Raw genomic sequence first — 20,358 nt, forward strand, 5'->3', positions numbered from 1 at the left:
AAAGTTACACATCAGATCGGTGGTTTGTACTTTTACCAGTTGCATGGCCTTCTCAGGGCACATATGATGCAAATCACACTTGCTCTGTCTACCATGTGACTTTATGATGCAAGAGGCTTCTCAGGTTCTTCTGTTCTTCCATCAAGCTTGTCTGTCGCTGCCAACCGCACCTTTCGTGTGACTGCACTTCTTTGTTTGTTTTCACAGCCGCTCTGCGTTAATATGTACAGAATAAATAAGGCTGCTGAAAAATGCAACAGTGTTTCTTTAAGGTAGATAGAATTTGGCTTCTGACTTGGTCTTTATCTCAAATGACCTATTGTTGATAGTATTGAAAAGTTAAGAGTTCCGTATTTCCGAGTCTGTTCAGTTTAAAAAATCTTTGTAGTACAAGCACATTAGTAGACACATTGTAGTACAGTGCAGTAGTAAATGTAGTACAGATAATATGATGATAATATTACATACATTTTTTACTATATTTGGACGGGCTAATAACAGCTGATGCCTTTTAATGTTATGCATTTGACTGAATGCACAGCTTTTCTATTTGTCATTACTCAAAAGCTGTGCGTTATTTTACTGATTTCTTCTACTTCTTGTTCGCTGGTGTAGCCTGTACACATTTTACTAGCTTCCCTTCGCTAAATGCGGTTGCCAAGATGGAAGCTCAAAGTTCAACAGAATTTACTGCACGCTGTGACAATAAACCAGGCTCGGTTGTCAGCGCAGACATGGGTGGCGTAAACAAAGGCTGCATTTACATGTAAAACCATAGTGCCTGGTGTATTCAGGCAAGTAGTGCTGATGTATAGATACTGCGATTTGCCTCCCATCCCCCTGTTTTACTGCCATATGCAGCGAGTAGCTGTAAGCCACACCCAACACAAGCTATTGAAATTTCAGCTGGTGCAGATGTGAGCGACGTGGTTAAAAGCAAAAGGGAAATGTTTAAATGTGGTTGTACTGCGTAAATGGGAAGAGAGAACAACAGAGGCCTGACAATGGTCAACAAAAATGTCTAGAAAGCAGCTGTGTTGATTAGTAATTAGATGAGAGGGAGAAGCTGTAGCACATAATGGATTACTCTTGGTGTGTGTGAGAGAGAGAGAGGGCGTTCACGACAAAGTCGTGGCATCGCGGATGTTTGGGAGAGTAGTGAGATGATGGATGCATCAGTCATAGTGATACAGCTCCACTAGGTTTCCAACTTTGCCGGTTTCTTCACAAAGAGACTCCTCGCTGAACGAGTTCAGGACTGATCTTTGGAGTTGTGTTAGATCGTTTTATTTATCGATGATGCAAGATAGCCATGCGCCTCCCGTCCTCTTTCCTCCAAACCGTGTTGGATTCACCGACGTGTGTGTGTGAAGCAAACAACTGGCCCACGGGCTGTCATTCAAACGCGTTACTTATAGCAGCTCTTGCTATGATGTAATGAGCTATGTAACCCATTTTAATTGAGTGTAACCAAACTTGGCCTACATGGAGAAACAGCATCAGATCTGGAGGCAGGCAGCACCACATAATATTAATATGTTGAGTTTAGCTGAAAGAAAATCTAAATTTGAACTTGTGTTTTGTGCCAAAGTGCATCTAAAGTCATACGAGTTTTAAGTTGTGGCAAGGTGCCTGTTTCATGCATAATGCAGAAAGTTATAGTTCTCTTCCTCCTCTATGGAGAAGAAGTTCAAATGTTCTCACCCTCGGAACAAATGTGGCAGTGACGTATAACTGTCTGTATATGACAAAAGGCTTGTGGGAGAGTGTGAATATTTCATCTGAAGTGTGAAAATTCATAGCTGGCAAGTGCTCATGCTCATTACTTTTCAGCTAATTGGAAACTGCACAATTGGGAGAAGAGGGATTTTTTTGTAGCACATGGTGCATTTCTAAAGCTGTGGTTAAATTAACAATCATAACTTGAACTGTTCAACTATAACTGTTGAACAAGGACGCATGAAAAATATCTTTACAGGTGAATAACTGTAAATGACCAACTGTAAATAATCAAGTTAAAACTTACGGCTGTTGTGCTCAGTCCAGAATTCCAGTTTTACTGATGTAGACATGTCTCGGCCTGAAATCATGAGAACTCGGAACGTGAGCAGTCACAGCAGTTAACACTGTAATGTAAACAGGAAAATAAAACCATAGCATAAATATTACTGTGCGGGCCTGACACACGGATACCTTCACTTCTACAATCTAAACCTAAAGATTACAATTTTCTCGTCACTCATGAAACAATAGATGCAGCAGGTGAAGCAGCTGATTGGACACACAAGCGCAGGTACAGTGTGGCATCTCTCTCTGGGAGTAACTACAGGTGGACACTAGACAGATGAGAGGAAGCACATTAGTCTGGCAGAACAAAGCCTCCAGCCGTAATACAACACCGACTTAGTTACAGTGTCGAAAACCCATCCTAAACAGGGTGTGAATTTTTAAAATTGTTTTTACAATGCAATTACACTTAAAAGGACAGACAAATTATAACATGATTTTAAAGCCAAGCGTTTTGAACTGTCTTCAACTGTACCTTTGCCTGTTCAGGTCTTGACGTCAGTTGATATTTCTAACTGGAGACAAAGTTGGGCAAACTAATAATGGAGTGTTTTTTTTTTAGTGTCGGGACTTATTTAGGCTGTTTTTGATGAGAAATTTAGTTTACACTTTACAATGTATTTGTTTATCTACGAATAGATTACAAGGGCAAGAATTTCTGCATTTTCATCAGTGTGGGGTGATCTTCTGACCAGGAGCTCTGGAGAGTTTGCACCACTAAGGAACTCCCCATTAAAAACATTGATCTATATCAGCCGTGGTGCTCCTAACCACTCGCTTTAGTCATTTACTTCAGACCCTGCTTTATTGAGGCTCTGCAGCCTTAACTCATCCTTAAGGCTTTAGAAAGCTCGAGATGCTCAGTCCTCCACTGAATGTGGCTGCTGAGTTGTGAGCGCAATATGGGGCCTTTAAAAGTATTCGTCTTACTACCTGGGCTTCTGCTGACTTTGTAGTTTTTTGGCCATTTGAAAAGCCGGTTGAGGTCATACATTACACAGAAAATTGGTCAGATTGATGAGAAACCTAAATGAAAGCTATGCGTCCACCAGCTGCTTTGACAGGAGGACCATTGACACGAGAAACATCCGAGAAAACGCTGCAGAATGTTTTTGTGCCTGAATATCAAATAAGGATTTGGGAAAAACACAACCACTTGAGAATGTTTTATCACTAAGGTCCCAGTTAATGTTTCAGTAGTGCTCTGCTGTATGCCACCATAAGAATAACACATTACATTCTTCCCACTTTAGTTAAGTTCTTTCAATTAAAACACAAAAATCCATCACGTCTTTGACAGAAAAGGCCACTCCGTCTATTGGGCTGTTTTTCTCCATGGCACTGTTCAGTTTCAGTCAGAGCAGTTGCTGCAAACTGTGGTGTTCCATTTGTCCTCATGTATTTTTCAAATGTGACACTGATACATCTTTGGTTATCTTATTATCAACATATTTCACAACAAAGTCTCTCCTTGGGTGAGGCAGGGGTTGTTTTACAGATCAGGCTTGACTGATCACAGCTCCCTACAGCCTGGAATTTGCTTTCCGAGGCGGCCTACCTGCTGAAAAATAAGCTCACATAATTATCAGATGAAAGCACGGCGCCGCCACAGTCTTTATCCTTTTTTATCCCCCCCCCCCCCCCCCCCCCCCCCTCCTTTACATTTTTTCCTGATATAAATTTTGTTCTTTCAGCGCGCTCAGAGCCGCGCATCTGATGTTTCCTCGGTGCAGCCGTGTTCTAAATATGCTGATACTACAAAGCAGCAGGGTAGCAGGAAAATATCAAACAAAATGGTGCTTGTGAGATCAATTACGTGATAGAAAATGGAGGTTTAAGTCTAGCGTATATGCTGCGGTATGGAGCTGTTCATATTTCAGGCCTCGCCTGCTAGCCGTCTAATCTCTTTTTCACTCACGTTTTCATTAGAAGCTAAAGCTGTGGGTTTTTTTTTTTTTTAATTGAGTGTTTTCCTAGTTGAGCCCCCATGTGTGCGTGTGTGATATATGAGCTTGTTTGTGGGCCTGTATACACGTCTTTGTGCTGAAAGTCATACAGTACGTGTGCACTTGCCAGCGTGTGTGCTTTATTGTGTGTGTGTGTGTGTGTGCGCTGCCCACATTTTTATACGTTTTCTGAATAAAGCAGAAATCCCCCGTGTGGCCGTGTGCACGCTGCTGATATATTATTTGTCTTTGAGAGGCAGCTTCGTGGTGCAGTTAAAACTGTTGTGTGATGGTGGCACTGAGGATGAGAAGGGCACACATCACTCCCGGATCACCGCGTTTCTGAGCCTGACCAATTTAGAGGCGGCGAAGGCCTCTGAGCTGCTGAAGCACCACGCTGCCGCCTTGGCCTGCAAAGCATTATCAAATCTTGATTCCATTAAAATCAAACCCCAGCATATTCTCACCCACTGGCAGCGTTCCAAGTAGGGCAGGGTAGAACTGGGAGGACATGGGATGGAAGTTATTTGGCGCAGTAGGAGGATGGGATCTATGCTAGTCAGTAGCGTGTGTAGCCTATCATGAAGAATCTGATGTCAGGGGCAAGAATGCTGGATTATGTCTGGAGGAGGCTCTGATTCGTTGCCTTCCTAGCAGGTTTCAACCATTGTCTCGATCAGTGTTGAGGGCAGCGTGACGTAGATGAAAATGCAGAAGAGTTTGTAAAATTAAACTAAGGCATAATTACTGAGGTATCAGCACTAATTAGCGTTTAGAGCATTTTATTACATTAATCATTTAAGTAATTGTGTGCAAAAACATTTCTGAAATTGAAAGATGTTTTCAAAAAGAAAGATTAAACCTTTGTTTATTTCCTGCATACAAATGATTTAACATTCAACATAGCTATGCTGTCAACACCCCAATTTCCCTGTGCCTTTTTACTGTTTTAATTATAGAAAGACAATGATTTTCTAACTCAATTATCGTAACATTAAATGTCTGCCAGTGGTGTTAAGTTTTCAAAACCTGGCACTCCGTCTTCTTAAATATAACGAATGATTTGCTCATTAAATTAACAGCTCACTGCTTCTACTTGGTTGCTTATCACTCGCTTATCTAACTTTCTTCCTGAACTGTGTTTTCGTGGAGGTTTTTGATGACAAATGACTTAATGATTACATTTGTATTCTTTTTGCTCAAACAAAATGATACAGTAGTTGTTCAAAGCTTCCTGCCAAACGATTTGGCGTATAATGATGTGACAGGACGTCCACAAAACCTTCTTAAAGCGGGCCAAATAACCAAGCTGTCGAAGACTAAATACAAAAAGTGTTCTCGAAACACTGAGTCACATAAAAGTTGTAATCTGTACTTCCTCATAAGACGTTAATATTTTAAGGGCCACCATTCTCTGTAGTCGTCTCTGTTCAAATGTGCCTAAGTTGATGTGAAATTGGTCTCTCTTACACCTTGCGAAGATTTGTCTTCAGTCTAATAACAGAACATGAAGCACCCTGGAAAGTCTCCCTGTGAGCTTGGTCAGGCTATTAGCCACAGTCAAACAAGTCTGTGAAAATGATTAGTGCGCTGGCTGTGCAGAAGCTATGCCAGGTTTTATCACAACACTGTCCCTGAAGACTCAAATGACCGCGTTCAAACGTCTTAATCCGAACGAGCAGACGAATATTTTTTGTCGTGTGTGTGTCTGTGTCCAGTGTGTGTGTGTGTGTGTGTGTGTGTGTGTGTGTGTGTGTGTGTGTGTGTGTGTGTGTGTGTGTGTGTGTGTGTGTGTGTGTGTGTGTGTGTGTGTGTGTGTGTGTGTGTAAGCAAGCCCCTGGGTAGTCCTGTGTGCCAGTCACAGCAGGGTGCAACCAGCTGTGACGTCACTAATATGCTTTGGGTATTTCAGTTTGTGTGTATTTATCTACATTATACATGATTATTAGGTGCACATGCACAATCTATTACAATTAAATACTGGATAATTGTTCGTTGTGTCTGTAAGGTTTTTTTTCCTGAGGTCACAGTGAACGCTGAAGTAGATCTACAGTGCATTCTAATTTGAAAGTCTAATGCTTTGGTCACCCTATTTAAATTGAGCGAAGGCTCATTCTAACCTGTATGCGATGGCAGAACCAGGTACTGTCTGCAGGGGCTCAATCCACAATTACACAGGCTTCATGTATCTCATTTCACAGCTCAGGTTTTTCCCATATGGTGATCAGAAAATGCTCTAGCCCTGTTACATGCTTTAGCTGTTGAGCTGCTGCCTGGTGCGGCGACACTGTTATGTAGCCAGGCCCGTATCCCAGTCAATTTGTATTTGGTCTAGGAAGAACATTTTGTTCAGTTGCTTTCAGCTGCTTCATGTTTTTTTTTTTTGTTTTTTTTTCTCGTGGTGTTACAGCTGGGAAATTCTTTCTTGTCTCATTGCGTCACTCTGACTTGGCACTTTTCTGAACCATTCAGTGACATTAGCTATGCAATGGCGTTGCATTTCACAGGAAGTGATGTTACCATGGGAAGCACCGCCTATATGATCAGATACACTCCCAAGGGCATGTTGCATGGCAACTGTAAAGTGTCAATAGGAAATGTAATATCATCCGGTGGAGGCAGGGACGCCATAAACGAGGGGACAGCTGAAAGAACGTACTTTTTTCTGCTTGATACGCTAAAATACTAGCACAATGCCTAAATGATCTGACAATTATATTGTTATTATTATTATTATTTCTTTGTTTACCAGTAATGAATGCAATGCTTGTCTAAAAAAATGGGTAATTTTTAAATATTTTTTTTAAATTACGAAACAAGTTTGTCTGTTTATTTCACAGTGAAAGCTGTTTTATATGTTTGTGATTTCCCCAGAAACCAGGATGTTATATTGGGAGCAGTAATGTAAAAAAATTGGAACCTTTTTTTTATTTCATCAACAAGTTGAATAAGGTTTTCACCATGTCGACCCCTGACCTCTCACAGGATGTGCATGTTGTTGGCAGGTTGTCTTCTATTATCTGGTTTTTGTCCATCCAGTGTCTCAGGAAGTGATTTGCTGCCTGCCAGAATGATTTGCGGGCTAAAATTAAGACGTATTGGCGATCATTGGAATCTTTTTGCACATACAATATGGTTCCCAGTGTGATCAGGTTTGAACAAGTCCTAAGGCGCACATCCTCCTCGATGGAGACAGATCTACTCGTGCACCAGGCCGGTGATTGTGTGGAGTAAATTAGCATGTTTATAGACGGGTGGGGGTGGGTTTGTTGTGTGTATGTAAGCATTATGGGGAATAAAAGAGGACGTGTGCGTGCAACATTGAACCAAGACACAGATTAGGTCCTTCTGGCTTCCCAGAGATGCGTGTGGAGAGGCACAGACTAAGAAATGTGTACATATGTGGCAAGAGAATATGAGGAAAGGTTGCACAAATAATAGGTGAGTGTGTCTGAAAGAGAGGAGAGGTTAAAGCACAGCGAAAAAGTAGACGCTTGCGTCTAGTCATTCACTTGTTGCGCAATTTGCTGATATCTGGGCTCCTGATATCACATCCCACCAGACTCAACGCTGCAAGTTTATACGAGGTTATGGTGAGAAGTTCAACAGTCAAAACACCTCTGTTGACAAGAAATACACATAGAATGATGACCCTTGGTTTTAACAAAGGACTGAATTTTGGGGATATTGTGATTGTATGTTAATGTTCCAACACGTGTATGCATGTTGGGATGTTAAATGCTCACAGCAAACATTCGAATACCAATAGGTAGTAAGTGTTTTCAACAGTTGTAAATTGGTTCTGGATGCTTTAAACATTCCAATTTGGTGGAATACTACTTATTAATTTACTTCCCATGGTGACTTAGTGTAAGCTTTAATGTCTTGTCTTGTCCAGCCTTGTCTTTAAATCGGCCTTTTACCCAAGCAGCTTTATGTTCACCCACTAAAAAGCGCTTGAGTGTCTAAATGTAGACTTACAACAAAAATAACCTATGTAAAACTTCATTGTGTAACTTACTGATGATACTAAAATAGCTCAGGTTTTCATAGAATTCATATGTTGCTTTTCACATTTCTTCTGAGAATGGAAAATTCAATAATGAGAGCCTTTTGTGTGCATGTAACCATAATTTACCAGTGTGTTCACTTTGTTTACCTCCTGTATTGGAACACAAACTCTTTCTAAGGTGATATCAGTGCAAATAAGAGCGGACAAAGTCCACAGCTCTAGTTCTGTTTAGATATATCTGAAAGGTATTTTGCTAGTGCAGTTTGTTGTTACAGACTTAATATTAGATTGGATTTTTAGATTTATCTTAGTCTGTTAATAAATTGACTCTAGTAGCCAAACTTAATAGGACTAAAAATGTCTGAAAATGTTTTTTTCTTTTTCTTTTTTCCTCAGGAAAATTGTCATCAAGATTGGAAAAAAGAAAAAGCGAAAGCCCGAGTCTTCGGAGGAGGAGTCAGACGACGATCCTCCCTCTCGACACACGTCGAAAGAGGACGATGCTGTAAGATCTCGCGTGTACACAAATTGCTGACATTGAACTTGGGGCTGTGATACTTAGAATCATTATTCATCTTACTGTGTAGGTTTTTTTTCCTTTTTAATATGTGATTGTGGTGTCGGCATTGACTGAAGTTGCATCCTTTGCTTTACTGTTGCTGCTGAGGCTAAAGGAAGGTTTCATGGCTTTGAGCCTTGACTCTAGTTCATGTGGAGGTCATGTTGTGGGTGGTTGTCTCAACTACATACTCTTTGTTGTCAGACCTTATCGTCAACACGGATGAGAGGCATTCTCTATTTGAAGCGGCACACCCATGTGTGGATACTTAAATTTAATAGTAATTAATTAACTCGGATGTTCTACATTGTGTTTATTTGATTTGGAAATGTTTTTGCTACAGTTGCCAGCAAAAGTGAACATTTCCTGGGTTTTTTTGTCTGTGTCATAACATAAAAACACTTAAAATAAATTGATTGATTAACTTAACTTGATTAACTACAGCCACTTTGTGGTTTTCTTTTGTATAGAACACATGGTGCCAAATTTGAACACTTCTTCATTTAAAGTTGATTATTTGAGGTGCAAAAAAAACATGCAAGCAGAAGGCGTCCGTGTCCTCCTCCGTGTGACAAACATGAGCTGGTAATCAAATTTAGTTCATTTAAAACAAGTAACCGCAAAATGTGGCCGTGACATAAGAATGAATTTGCTGTTACACCTCAAAAACTGAGCGAGTGGGAGTGAGACGTGGCTTTGCCCCCACCCTCCAACCCCAAACCCAGTCTGCGTCTAATTTTTGTGTCCTATCAGGCTACTGCCTATAAGATAATTACACTCATTAAATTGCACCCTTGGCCTTAATTAAACCACCCTGTTGATGACTCATTTAAGATGATCCTGTGGACAAAGTCAGAATAGCGTGGCGGACTGCTAAAACACAGGCACGGCCTCCTCAGGGGCACAACCCTGCTGTGGTGGCGCGTGGCACATTTAACTTTCCGACTTATGGTCAGCTTGGGTTTGGAGATGTGAGGGTGTGACTCCATGGGGAGAATATACTCGATACCTAATTAACTTTGGCTCAGTGGCATTTATTCCTAATTAACTACATATTATCATTAGGAGGGGCTCATGTATTGATGCGTGGTACAGTGGCTCACGTGTGATAATTAGGAAGAAACGGAAGGAAGCTGCATTTTCTGTTTTTTATTTATGAAGAATAACTTTTTATTCTGCATTGTTTAGGCTTTTTTCTGCGTGGGTAGTGTAAATTTAATTTATTTGTTTATCTATTTCAACAAAACACAATCTGAAATGTGTAACTTTGTGTTGTCTGCTGCTGTCGTTGCTGGTTGTCGAGCAGTAACATGGATGTTTTTGTTATGTAGTATTAGTCTGACTGTTTTATGTAGTAAAAGTAAGAATGTGTTACAAAATCAGGCCAGTTTGAGTTAAACAGGAAAAAAAAAACTACATTACATAAATGTTTAGTTTGACTACCATTTACAGTTGTTTTAAACTGATTGGCTGAAGTAACGTCCCACTGTGTAACACAGGCATATTTTGGAGACCTTGTTATGATTCATTTGTGGAATTTGGCTGTGTCATACCACGTTTTCCCACACTGACTCCACCGCGCTGAGAGGAGAGCTCTGTGGGAGCCAGATATGTTATCACTGAAGCTAGTTCATCATGGCTTTAGCTGTGTGTTTGGGTGTTTGTCATGCCTCCAGGTGCCTCCTTTAATAAAAACCACATGATGGATAAGCACCAAAACATCACATGGGATATATGATGATGCATGAAGTAATTACTGTTATTTTTTTATTTATTTAGAAGAGGCGATCCAATCGTCAGGTGAAAAGAAAGAAGTATGCAGAGGAGCTGGAGGCCAGGTTGTCGGACGAGGAAGTCAAGGTTATTGTCAAAGCAAAGAAAACCAACCCTGCAACACGGGAGCCCTCTCTTCAGCTCTTTGTGGTAAGTGATTCCAGCTAAAAGCCCCTTTGAGTGTCAAATTAGTACAGAAATCGTAAAACTGCATGATGCAAATGCCATTCCACATCAAAGCTGCTGTTAAAAAGAACGTTTATATACCAACTAGTGTTGGACAAGAGCAGTGCGGCAGCAGAGCACAAACTGTAGTTTTCACCTCACATAGTGATGTAGAAATCAGGACCCCTGCAGCATTTCTGTTCAAAGATGAAAGATGCATGTCACTGTTAATAATTCAGAGGCAACAGAAGATGAATTAGTGGGCCAATACTGTGTAGAAGGCTCTTCAAAAACATTTTTACATTGACCTACATGTTTAACCAGGGTGTCTGTTATCCAAATTAGTTGTATCTTTTTAATTGACCATATTATTCATGTAATACTGTGATTGGTCCCTGTCCACTTAACATTAAATTCTTCATCTTTACCACATTTGCAGGAGAATCCCAGTGAAGAGGATGCTGCTGTTGTTGACAAAATCATGTCTTCTCGCGTTGTCAAGAAGGAGGTATGAATTTAATTATTTCAAATATATGCAGTGCAGCACGATTAGAGTAAATGTTTTGCTTGATGTAAGTTGTACTAAATTTATTGCAATATATTAGTCATTTGTCTCGATTCATGTATGCATACGTTATTTGTCCCCGTGCAGGTCTCTCCAGGAATGTTGGTGGAGGTGGAGGAGTTTTTTGTGAAATACAAAAATTAGTAAGTTTTATTGCTTAGTTGTAGTATTTTGTTGAGGTACAGCTTTTGTAAAATTCACGTTTAAGAAATTAACTGAATCAACATATTATCTACATTTCCACACACTGATCAAAACTCATTTAGTCCTGACAGACACCTTGAAAGAATATCATCAGACATGACTTAAAAACAACACCTATCTATTTCCAGCTTTATATTTAAAGGACCCCTATTATATGAAATGTAATTGTACATTTATGTTGCACCCAGGAGTTTAGAAGTGCGCCCCTTTTGCTTTTTCATATTTTCCTATTATATATAGAATCCAATCACAGACGAGCATGTGAGCGCATATATTCAGGGTTTCTGGATGATCTTTCAGCCCTAGATTTTACATAATATATTTTAGAGACCTGTAATAGAACACCAACAGGGAATGTAATATGAGAAATTAGAATAAAAGTGAATGTTCTGGAGGCCTTTTACAAGACAGTATTTATGCTTTCACATCGCAGCATTTCAGGTGTATCTGAAGGAGCTGTCATTTTGGCCTTATCATAAAAACGATTTTTTCAGATATAATTTCTCTTCTCTGATACCTGTTAAATTTGTCACCACAGCAAATCTGCAAAGCGGTAGGAGAGTATTAGAAATTAGGATTCATGAACTATAATTATGAAGCATTTCACATGGTGGATAATCGGTTAACGGTAAGGTTGCATTCGTGACATTTTGATAATGAATATTATAAACCACATGACTGAGGAGGATTTAGAGCAACCTGTGATCACACCTGCTGGCATCAGTTATTGCCCCAGATTCGGTTTAAAATGTGTTTTTCGGGGGATTCTCATCAGAGACTTATTTTCTGTGTGTGTCTGTGCACGTTATTAGCTCCTACCTGCACTGTGAATGGGCCACAGAGCAGCATCTGGATAAGGACAAGAGGATTCAGCAGAAGATCAAACGCTTCAAGATGAAACAAGCGCAGAGGGCACTCTTCTTTGCAGATGTAAGGCTGTGTGACTGTGTGTGATCATACTGTATACAGTCTTTGTGCGCTCGCATATTTTGGGCATTTAGTATAAGCAGGTGTGTGCTTTCACAATTTGATGTCTTTCAGGATGGCTATGTTTCGGGCGCGTGATCATTTAGTGCGTGTATATGCAGTTGTTAAATATATTTTTCGTGTGTTGTTTGTGTGGGATGGCACACATCTGTGCGCATATATTTGAATCTATTTACTCGCTCAGTTGATACGGTAGTGATGCTTGTCTTAGATTCCAGATGGCGAGTGGGCACTTGGATTTATTTTCTTCTTTTCTCGCTCTGCTTCTGTCTTGTCCTTCCCCTCTGTGTTTCAGATGGAGGAGGAGCCCTTTAACCCTGACTATGTAGAGGTAGATAGAGTACTGGAGGTGTCGTATTGTCAGGACAAAGACACACGAGAGGTAAAGTGAAACCTCTTTCATTTAGTAATCATATCCATGAGCAGCGAGTGTATAAGTGTTTATTTATGTCTTTGTGCCTGAACATGTTTTACTCTTTTCAGTTTTTGTGGTTTTTGTTCCTTTGAATATATTCCCACTCCAGCGATGTCTTTGTATCTCAGAAGTGCCCAAGGCCATCCTAATGGGCTTCCTCGCAGCCTTTGTTAATATTATAAAAGCCGAGCTTGGTCTCGCTCGAGTCTTTTCCAGGACTAATTTCACTCTGCCTTCTGCAGGAGGTGGTGTACTACCTGGTGAAGTGGTGCTCGCTGCCTTATGAGGACAGCACCTGGGAGCTGAAGGACGACGTAGATCAGAGTAAGATTGAGGAGTTTGAGCAGCTGCAGGCAGTGAAGCCAGACTCGCGCAGGATGGTAAGCATTGCCCACCCACATTCCTTTCTTCTCACTGCATTTGCCTCTAATGTCCTTCCTGCAGACGTATTGCTTTTAAATATGATGGATAATCATTTTGGTGATGGGTGATCAGGTGTGCATGGTCATAACCACGAATCTTCCTGTGAGGTAAATGACAGCCAGGCAGTCATTTAAATGTTAGGACGCTTTTCTGCAGTGTATGTTTTCCTCTGTATCTGTAGCGATGAGTCTTATCGCTGTTAATGTTGTTGGTTAACTGACTTTACAGTTACTCTGCTGGAGCTTGATATGATTATTTTAGCCACTTCTCTTTTATAGATGCAACCTTTGTACTGTTTGGTAGAGAGATTTGTTGTTTGCTTCTAAAACCCTGAACATTGTATTTATAACATGTATAACATTTATAATGGGTCACTGATCAAATATGGACTGTCCTGGTCACACATGCACTACTGCTGGTTTAAAAATATAAATTTTAATCTTTATATAAATGTTGTCATTTAGGAGCGTCCTCCAGCAAATATGTGGAAGAAAAGAGAGCAGTCGAGGGAATACAGGAATGGCAACACCCTCAGAGACTATCAGCTGGAAGGTGTTAACTGGCTCCTCTTCAACTGGTACAACAGGTCAGTTATGTCACTGTTATGTCACGGCTTTGTATGCATACCTTCATCCCAGAGCAGATCCACAGTAGATGAACATGGGGCTTCCACTGGTGCCGATGAAAATAATAGCAACCGAGTTGTGAGTCATGCAACTGTAAAGAAACGTGCTGATGTATGGGCCGTAGCATAAGGTCAAAATTCCTGTCAAGGTGCGGCAGCATTTGCTTTTCTCCACCCACAAACCCCAGCGAAGTGCTGTGAGTCATTTGGAGCACACAGTGTCAGTGTGCTTGCATTAACCCGGAGAATTGGCTTTGTTATGCTTGAGCATGCAGGAGTTTGTGTATGCCTACGCAGAGAGATTTATCAAAAGTGGAGAGCTGCTTAAGAGGCCAGTGGGAATATCTGCACGTTGCAATTAGCATCAAGACATAATACCCCCACCCACTGGACAGCTGAATAAATGGTCTGCCAGGATACACCACGCAGCTGAAGCAGTTGCATTTGCCATTACTTTGTGTATCATCTCTTTCATGATGTTTTCGGCTTGTTTTATTATCACACTGTTTTTTTGTGCTTTTCTCTTTAGCGCTTTTTCTGTTTTATCATCCACATCTACTTTATTCCCCCCTCACTATGCATTGTTACAGGTGACAAAACTGCTCACAATGTGCTGAGCTTATACCAAGAATATAATACTATATGTATAGCTGTTCAGATTCTGTATTCTTAAGTGCATTTGTTTCCTTTTTTTCTGTCTTCTAACCATTTATTATCTCTCCATGTCAGGCGGAACTGCATCCTGGCTGATGAAATGGGTCTGGGAAAGACCATCCAGTCCATCACATTCCTAGAAGAGATCCATCGCGTGGGCATTAAAGGGCCATTCCTCATAATAGCCCCGCTCTCCACAATAGCCAACTGGGAGCGCGAGTTCCATACTTGGACGCACCTCAATGTCATCGTCTACCATGGCAGCATGGTCAGCAGACAGATGCTCCAGCAGTATGAGATGTATTTCAGGGATACACAGGTAATTGGACTCATAAACAATATTTTGGAAGAATCAATTGGTTTTAAATTTTGGGCTTCAGTTGTTGCCGTTTTTAGATGGAATACAGCTTTTTTAATAAGTGTCCAGTTGTTTTTCTACACATTTTAGCTCGAGAAAAGGCTAAAAGCACCTGCTGTGAAAACAGCCGAGCTCAGAGCTTTTTTTTTCTCACATCTGACACAAATGGACCCGACACAATGGAGAGAATTTTTAGTCCAACGTGACGTCGACGGCATTTCCCATTTTAAAACTGAGCTGAGCAACGTCACCTTGTTTATCGTTACAAAGGAAAGCAGTGATTCACTTTCATTAAAATAATCAGTGCTCTTAGAAAACAGCGGCACAGTGTCAGCAGCATGATGTCCTATGAGTAATGTAATGACATGTTTCTAAGCAGGAGACCTCCTTCCAGCAGATGGCTATTGTAAAGCCAGACAGAATGCGACTGCCACGTGTGATACAAATCCCAGAAATACTGTGACGTAATGCAGGAAATGTACTTTCAAGTCCACCACAAAATGAGTATGATGGCAAATATAGTGTGATGACCTGGGCAAAGTTTTTCTGTGCACAAAGATCTGTCAATGCTTCTGTTGTAGTCATGCTGCACACAATTTTTAATATAAGTTTGTGGTGTGAGGGGAAAAAAACTACACATGCTGCACTAGAGCAGTAGAGCGAAAGGTACAGTAGTTGGTGAATCTTGAGCGAAGGACCTGTGGTTGGCAGGCCATGTGATGTGCCACAATAGGCAGTTAGGAGCTCTTAGTATTCAGATGAACCGTAGGAGCGGGTGGCAACAGAACAGAGAACAGCCGCCACTTTCGTGTCTGCGAGACTGTCTGATGTCATGGCAGCCCCCAAGGGGAGCTCACTGTCACCACTGCTCAGGCATATCAGAGGGAACGAGACTTCTCTACAGCAGGCTTTTGGCTCATTGGCTGCGTGAGAAGGGGGGGGTTACTGGATAATCAAGTGTCCCTCGAGGACCGTTGTCAAGGCAATAGATACAAATGGAGAGGCGGGTTGAAGAAAAGCCTCCCCAGACAAACCAACAAACAACCACACAGCATAAACACTCACCAGCAGGGAGCAGAATTATGTCCTAGTTATCCTGCAACATGTGCAGAGTAGGCTGCAAGTTACAAAGTAGGAAGACCATCTCAGCGTTGTCCTAAAATCCCATATGTTCACTATAAATATGCATGTGTGACTGCATGTGTTACGGAATTATCACTCTGAAATCCTGAGCCTGGAGCTGTCTGTCTTTGTTTCTTCAGGGCCGTGTGATACGAGGTGCCTACAAGTTCCAGGCCGTTATCACAACATTTGAGATGATCCTGGGAGGCTGTCCTGAACTCAACGCCATTGAATGGCGCTGTGTTATTATTGATGAGGCCCACCGCCTCAAGAACAAGAACTGCAAACTGCTGGAGGGCTTCAAGCTCATGAATCTGGTACTGTGCCCAAATCTCCTACTCTTTATAGTATATAACCTGATCATGTAGGGATGCCATTAAGCTAAATAATAGATATTACCATAACTGAAGCAAATTGATTGGCAGAAGAGAGTGTTTGATAACTAATCTTGTGCCTCTTGTTCTCTTTCAGGAGCATAAGGTGCTGCTGACGGGTACTCCTCTTCAGAACACAGTGGAAGAGCTGTTCAGCCTGCTCCACTTTCTGGAGCCTGCACGATTCCCCTCAGAAAACACCTTCATGCAGGAGTTTGGCGACCTCAAGACTGAGGAGCAGGTGAGCTTTTAGATGCACTGAAAATGTGCTTACATTTTCATGTTTGTGTATTTAGACTGTGTAAATGAGAGATGTTCGGATCAGACGGCATCATTTCAACTTCTGTTAAAATGATTTGCACCAAAACCCATTTTTACAGTGCAGTTTTTATGTAATAGTGCATCAAAAAAAAATCTTCAAAGCTTATAAACATTCTATCATTACAGATAAGCCCTCAAAATGTGGCTTTCTTCTTTTAGTCAGTACACACACAGAGGATAATGTTGATGTATTATAATGCTCATTCTTGGATGTGGTATTGGCAGAAACTAAAGTAAGAAAAGTAGAAACAGGTGCCAGTAAATGTTGCTGGTACTTCATCAACACATAATTAAACTCATGATCGATGAGGATGCATTATATAATAGAGAAGACTGGCTGCATCAACAGTAATTCCTGATTTGACCTCTAAGTACAATATTCAAGAGATGTTGTGTTACCGATTTTATAACATTTCATGGTTGTGTGGGAAATGGCAGTTTAAACACTGAATAAAATAACAATGATAAATGAGTATTTTCATTTTTCATTTTCAGGTACAGAAGCTTCAAGGTATCCTGAAGCCCATGATGCTTCGTCGGCTGAAGGAGGATGTGGAGAAGAAGCTGGCACCTAAAGAGGAAACCATCATAGAAGTCGAGCTCACCAATATTCAGAAGAAATATTACCGCGCCATCCTGGAGAAAAATTTCTCTTTCCTGGCTAAAGGTGCTGGCCAAGCAAACATGCCCAATCTGGTCAACACCATGATGGAGCTGAGGAAGTGCTGCAACCACCCCTACCTCATCAAAGGTACGGTGGCACATTTTCCATGGAAAGTAACTTGAAAGTCATTCGTTAGATGCTTAGGCATTTAAACATTGTTAGAATATATATATATAAAAAACTCAGAAAATGCATAAGAAATGCAGTAATTGTAATTTATCAATATGTTTGATATACCAGGGGCAGAAGAAAAGATCCTGGAGGACTTCAGGGAAGTATGTAGTCCCGCTGCGATGGACTTTCACTTGCAGGCCATGGTGCAGTCTGCCGGAAAGCTGGTGCTTATTGACAAACTGCTGCCCAAGATGAAAGCCGGAGGACACAAGGTGCTCATCTTCTCCCAAATGGTGCGCTGCCTGGACATCTTGGAAGACTACCTCATTCAGAGAAGGTACTCGCCCAAATAAAAATCCTTCACTCCATGTGGGCAAGTGCTGTAGTACCACAAATCAAGCAGAATAGCTACAACTTTTCACTTTGCTTCTCTGCTCCATCAAGTCTTTGCAACACTGTAGTTTTAATGAGACGCTTGTACATACAATGACCTGCTGGCCAAAAATACGTTCTGTGTAAAAGTGAGAGTAGGAGCATAAAAACCTGCATCAAAGTAATGAACACTGTGAACACAGTGCAACTCTGCTTTGGGAATCAATTATCTCTCACCTTGCTTCCCCTTCTGTTAACGAGGCAAAGCAGGCATTGTTTTTAGAATTTAATGGCATTTAAGAGTTTCAAAATGGCAACACTGCTCGTGTCTGCTTCTCGTCTTTGTCTTCGTTATTTGTACTCTTTCGTTTCCACTCTCCCTCTCCTCTAACTCTTCACCAGCAGCTCCAACGAACTACTATAAACATGAGAGGCACTGCAAAGAACAGACTTCAGACAGGGTTCAGCAGCAGGGTACAGACGCCCTCAGGCTGCTAGACAATCAGGAGGTTCTGTGGGGCTTCTCCTTGGTGAGAGTGGTTTACCCTGGAAAGGATAGGAGTTTCTGCCATGAGACGACATTGGATGCAGCAATGAAAGGGCACGGCCACATTTTGGAGAAAGGGCTTTATATTTGTGGATGCCACTTTCCAGGTGCAAACAGGGAAAGGAACATAATGACAACTCGAATTTAAAAGCTCAGTTTGTAAGTGTCGTGAGTCATTTTTGAGTAACAGTAGGGTCATTATAATGACAGTTTACTTTAAAAAAAACATCAACTTCACTTAGAGCTTTATGAACATTAGTATTGAAGTTTTTGTCATTAACACACCATGGATAATGCCGCTTTGTGTTGCAGGTACTTGTATGAGAGGATAGATGGACGCGTCCGCGGGAACCTGCGGCAGGCCGCCATCGATCGCTTCAGTAAACCCGACTCTGACCGCTTTGTTTTCCTTCTGTGTACGAGAGCTGGCGGCCTGGGAATCAACCTCACAGCTGCAGACACCTGCATCATCTTTGACTCTGACTGGAACCCTCAAAACGACCTGCAGGTACAACAGACACCATCACAGACGACTTTAACAAGCTGACAGCTTCCAATTTGTCATGTGAACAACAGAGAAGACAAAAAGTGATTTATACTGTGTCCAACCAAGAATATATGGTCACATTTGATCTAAAATGGATATTAAAGGATCATTGATGTTTGTCACTTTGAAAACTAGGTGAAACATGGGTGAAAATCCCCTTTAAGTGCATGGCTAGTGCTTGACCCCAGGGCTTCTCTCTGTCACAGGCCCAGGCTCGCTGCCATCGAATTGGCCAAAACAAGGCCGTGAAGGTGTACCGTCTGATCACAAGGAACTCGTACGAGCGTGAAATGTTTGATCGGGCCAGTCTAAAGCTCGGTCTGGACAAAGCGGTGTTGCAGAGCATGAGTGGACGAGACAACAGCCTAGGAGGGAGTACCGGGGGAGGGGTAAGTTTGACAATTGTACGAGTGATTTAGAATAAGAATTTAAAAACACCTAAGACATTTAAATTATACTAATGAATTCCTAAAAATAGATTCCGTGTTGATGCCCTACATTAATAGAATTTGCTTTGAAAGCTGCGCCCTGGAAAAGATTTGTCGTTAACCCTGGTATTATGTTGAAGGAACATTATAACTAATGACATAAAAAAGGAGGTGCGACACAAAGAAAAAAAAAAATATTAAAAGCCAAGTTGCAACTTGCTCTTTAAAATTTCTACTTTAAGTGTAACCAATCCCATTGGAGTCTAATCTGCGCTTTGTGAGGGAGTATGTCAACAGTGTGTGAAGTGAGTAGGTGGATGTTTAGCCGTAGTTGGTGCGAACAGTATTATCTTAACTGTAGGGAGGTTTAGCCATTAGCAGATTTTCACATCTGGTCTGACGGATCGCATTTGCATACTAAACAGCTGCTGAGTTTAAATACTGGGCTGCTGATGTTGTGATGTTCTAGCATGTGTATGCATTTCACTACTTCTGTAGATCCGTGTTGTGTCATACCGAATGTCCCATACGGTCCTGTTTTGCACTTCTTGACCATAACTGTCTGACTCCATTTCTCCTTTCCCTTCAGACTGCGCAGCAACAGCTGTCTAAGAAGGAGATCGAGGATCTCCTGCGGCGAGGAGCTTATGGGGCCATCATGGATGAGGAGGACGAAGGGGCCAAATTCTGTGAGGAGGACATTGACCAGATTCTCCAACGAAGGACAAAGACCATTACTATTGAGTCGGAGGGTCGAGGATCCACCTTTGCTAAGGTGAATAAAATACAAAGTTCGTACAGCACATCCTTGAGCATCTCATGACTTAATGCGATTCTGGTATTTGCTCTCAGGCCAGTTTTGTGGCTTCTGGAAACCGCACAGACATCTCACTGGACGACCCCAACTTCTGGGATAAATGGGCCAAAAAGGCTGACATTGACATGGATATGGTCAATGGAAGAGTAAGTAGTGCAGCTCAAGTGAGACAACATACGCAAACAGCAAAAAGTTGTTCCCGCAGACGCCCAGTGACCAGATATCCACCATAGTTACAAACCCCCAGAAAAAAATCTAAAACCTCTTTGCTGATGTTTTCTCTACCATTCATCCCCTCT

The 20,358-nt window shown here is 41.4% G+C and overlaps 1 protein-coding gene across 8 annotated transcripts in view; it reads left to right on the top strand.

Annotated features, from left to right (window-relative positions):
- Positions 1-20,358, top strand: part of chd9 (chromodomain helicase DNA binding protein 9) — a 53,068-nt gene that overhangs the window by 18,233 nt on the left and 14,477 nt on the right. For all 8 annotated transcript variants that reach the window (XM_029145265.3, XM_029145269.3, XM_029145268.3 and 5 more), the window contains 17 exons: positions 8,422-8,530; positions 10,364-10,507; positions 10,962-11,030; positions 11,175-11,230; positions 12,104-12,221; positions 12,574-12,660; positions 12,936-13,073; positions 13,581-13,702; positions 14,471-14,714; positions 16,016-16,192; positions 16,347-16,490; positions 17,066-17,321; positions 17,475-17,685; positions 18,580-18,775; positions 19,021-19,203; positions 19,832-20,017; positions 20,095-20,205. In XM_029145265.3, the coding sequence (XP_029001098.1) occupies positions 8,422-8,530; positions 10,364-10,507; positions 10,962-11,030; positions 11,175-11,230; positions 12,104-12,221; positions 12,574-12,660; positions 12,936-13,073; positions 13,581-13,702; positions 14,471-14,714; positions 16,016-16,192; positions 16,347-16,490; positions 17,066-17,321; positions 17,475-17,685; positions 18,580-18,775; positions 19,021-19,203; positions 19,832-20,017; positions 20,095-20,205 (2,551 nt within the window). The remainder of the gene's footprint in view (positions 1-8,421; positions 8,531-10,363; positions 10,508-10,961; positions 11,031-11,174; positions 11,231-12,103; positions 12,222-12,573; positions 12,661-12,935; positions 13,074-13,580; positions 13,703-14,470; positions 14,715-16,015; positions 16,193-16,346; positions 16,491-17,065; positions 17,322-17,474; positions 17,686-18,579; positions 18,776-19,020; positions 19,204-19,831; positions 20,018-20,094; positions 20,206-20,358) is intronic.

Source organism: Betta splendens, chromosome 3 (genome assembly GCF_900634795.4).
Source record: "Betta splendens chromosome 3, fBetSpl5.4, whole genome shotgun sequence".
Lineage (NCBI taxonomy): Eukaryota > Metazoa > Chordata > Actinopteri > Anabantiformes > Osphronemidae > Betta > Betta splendens.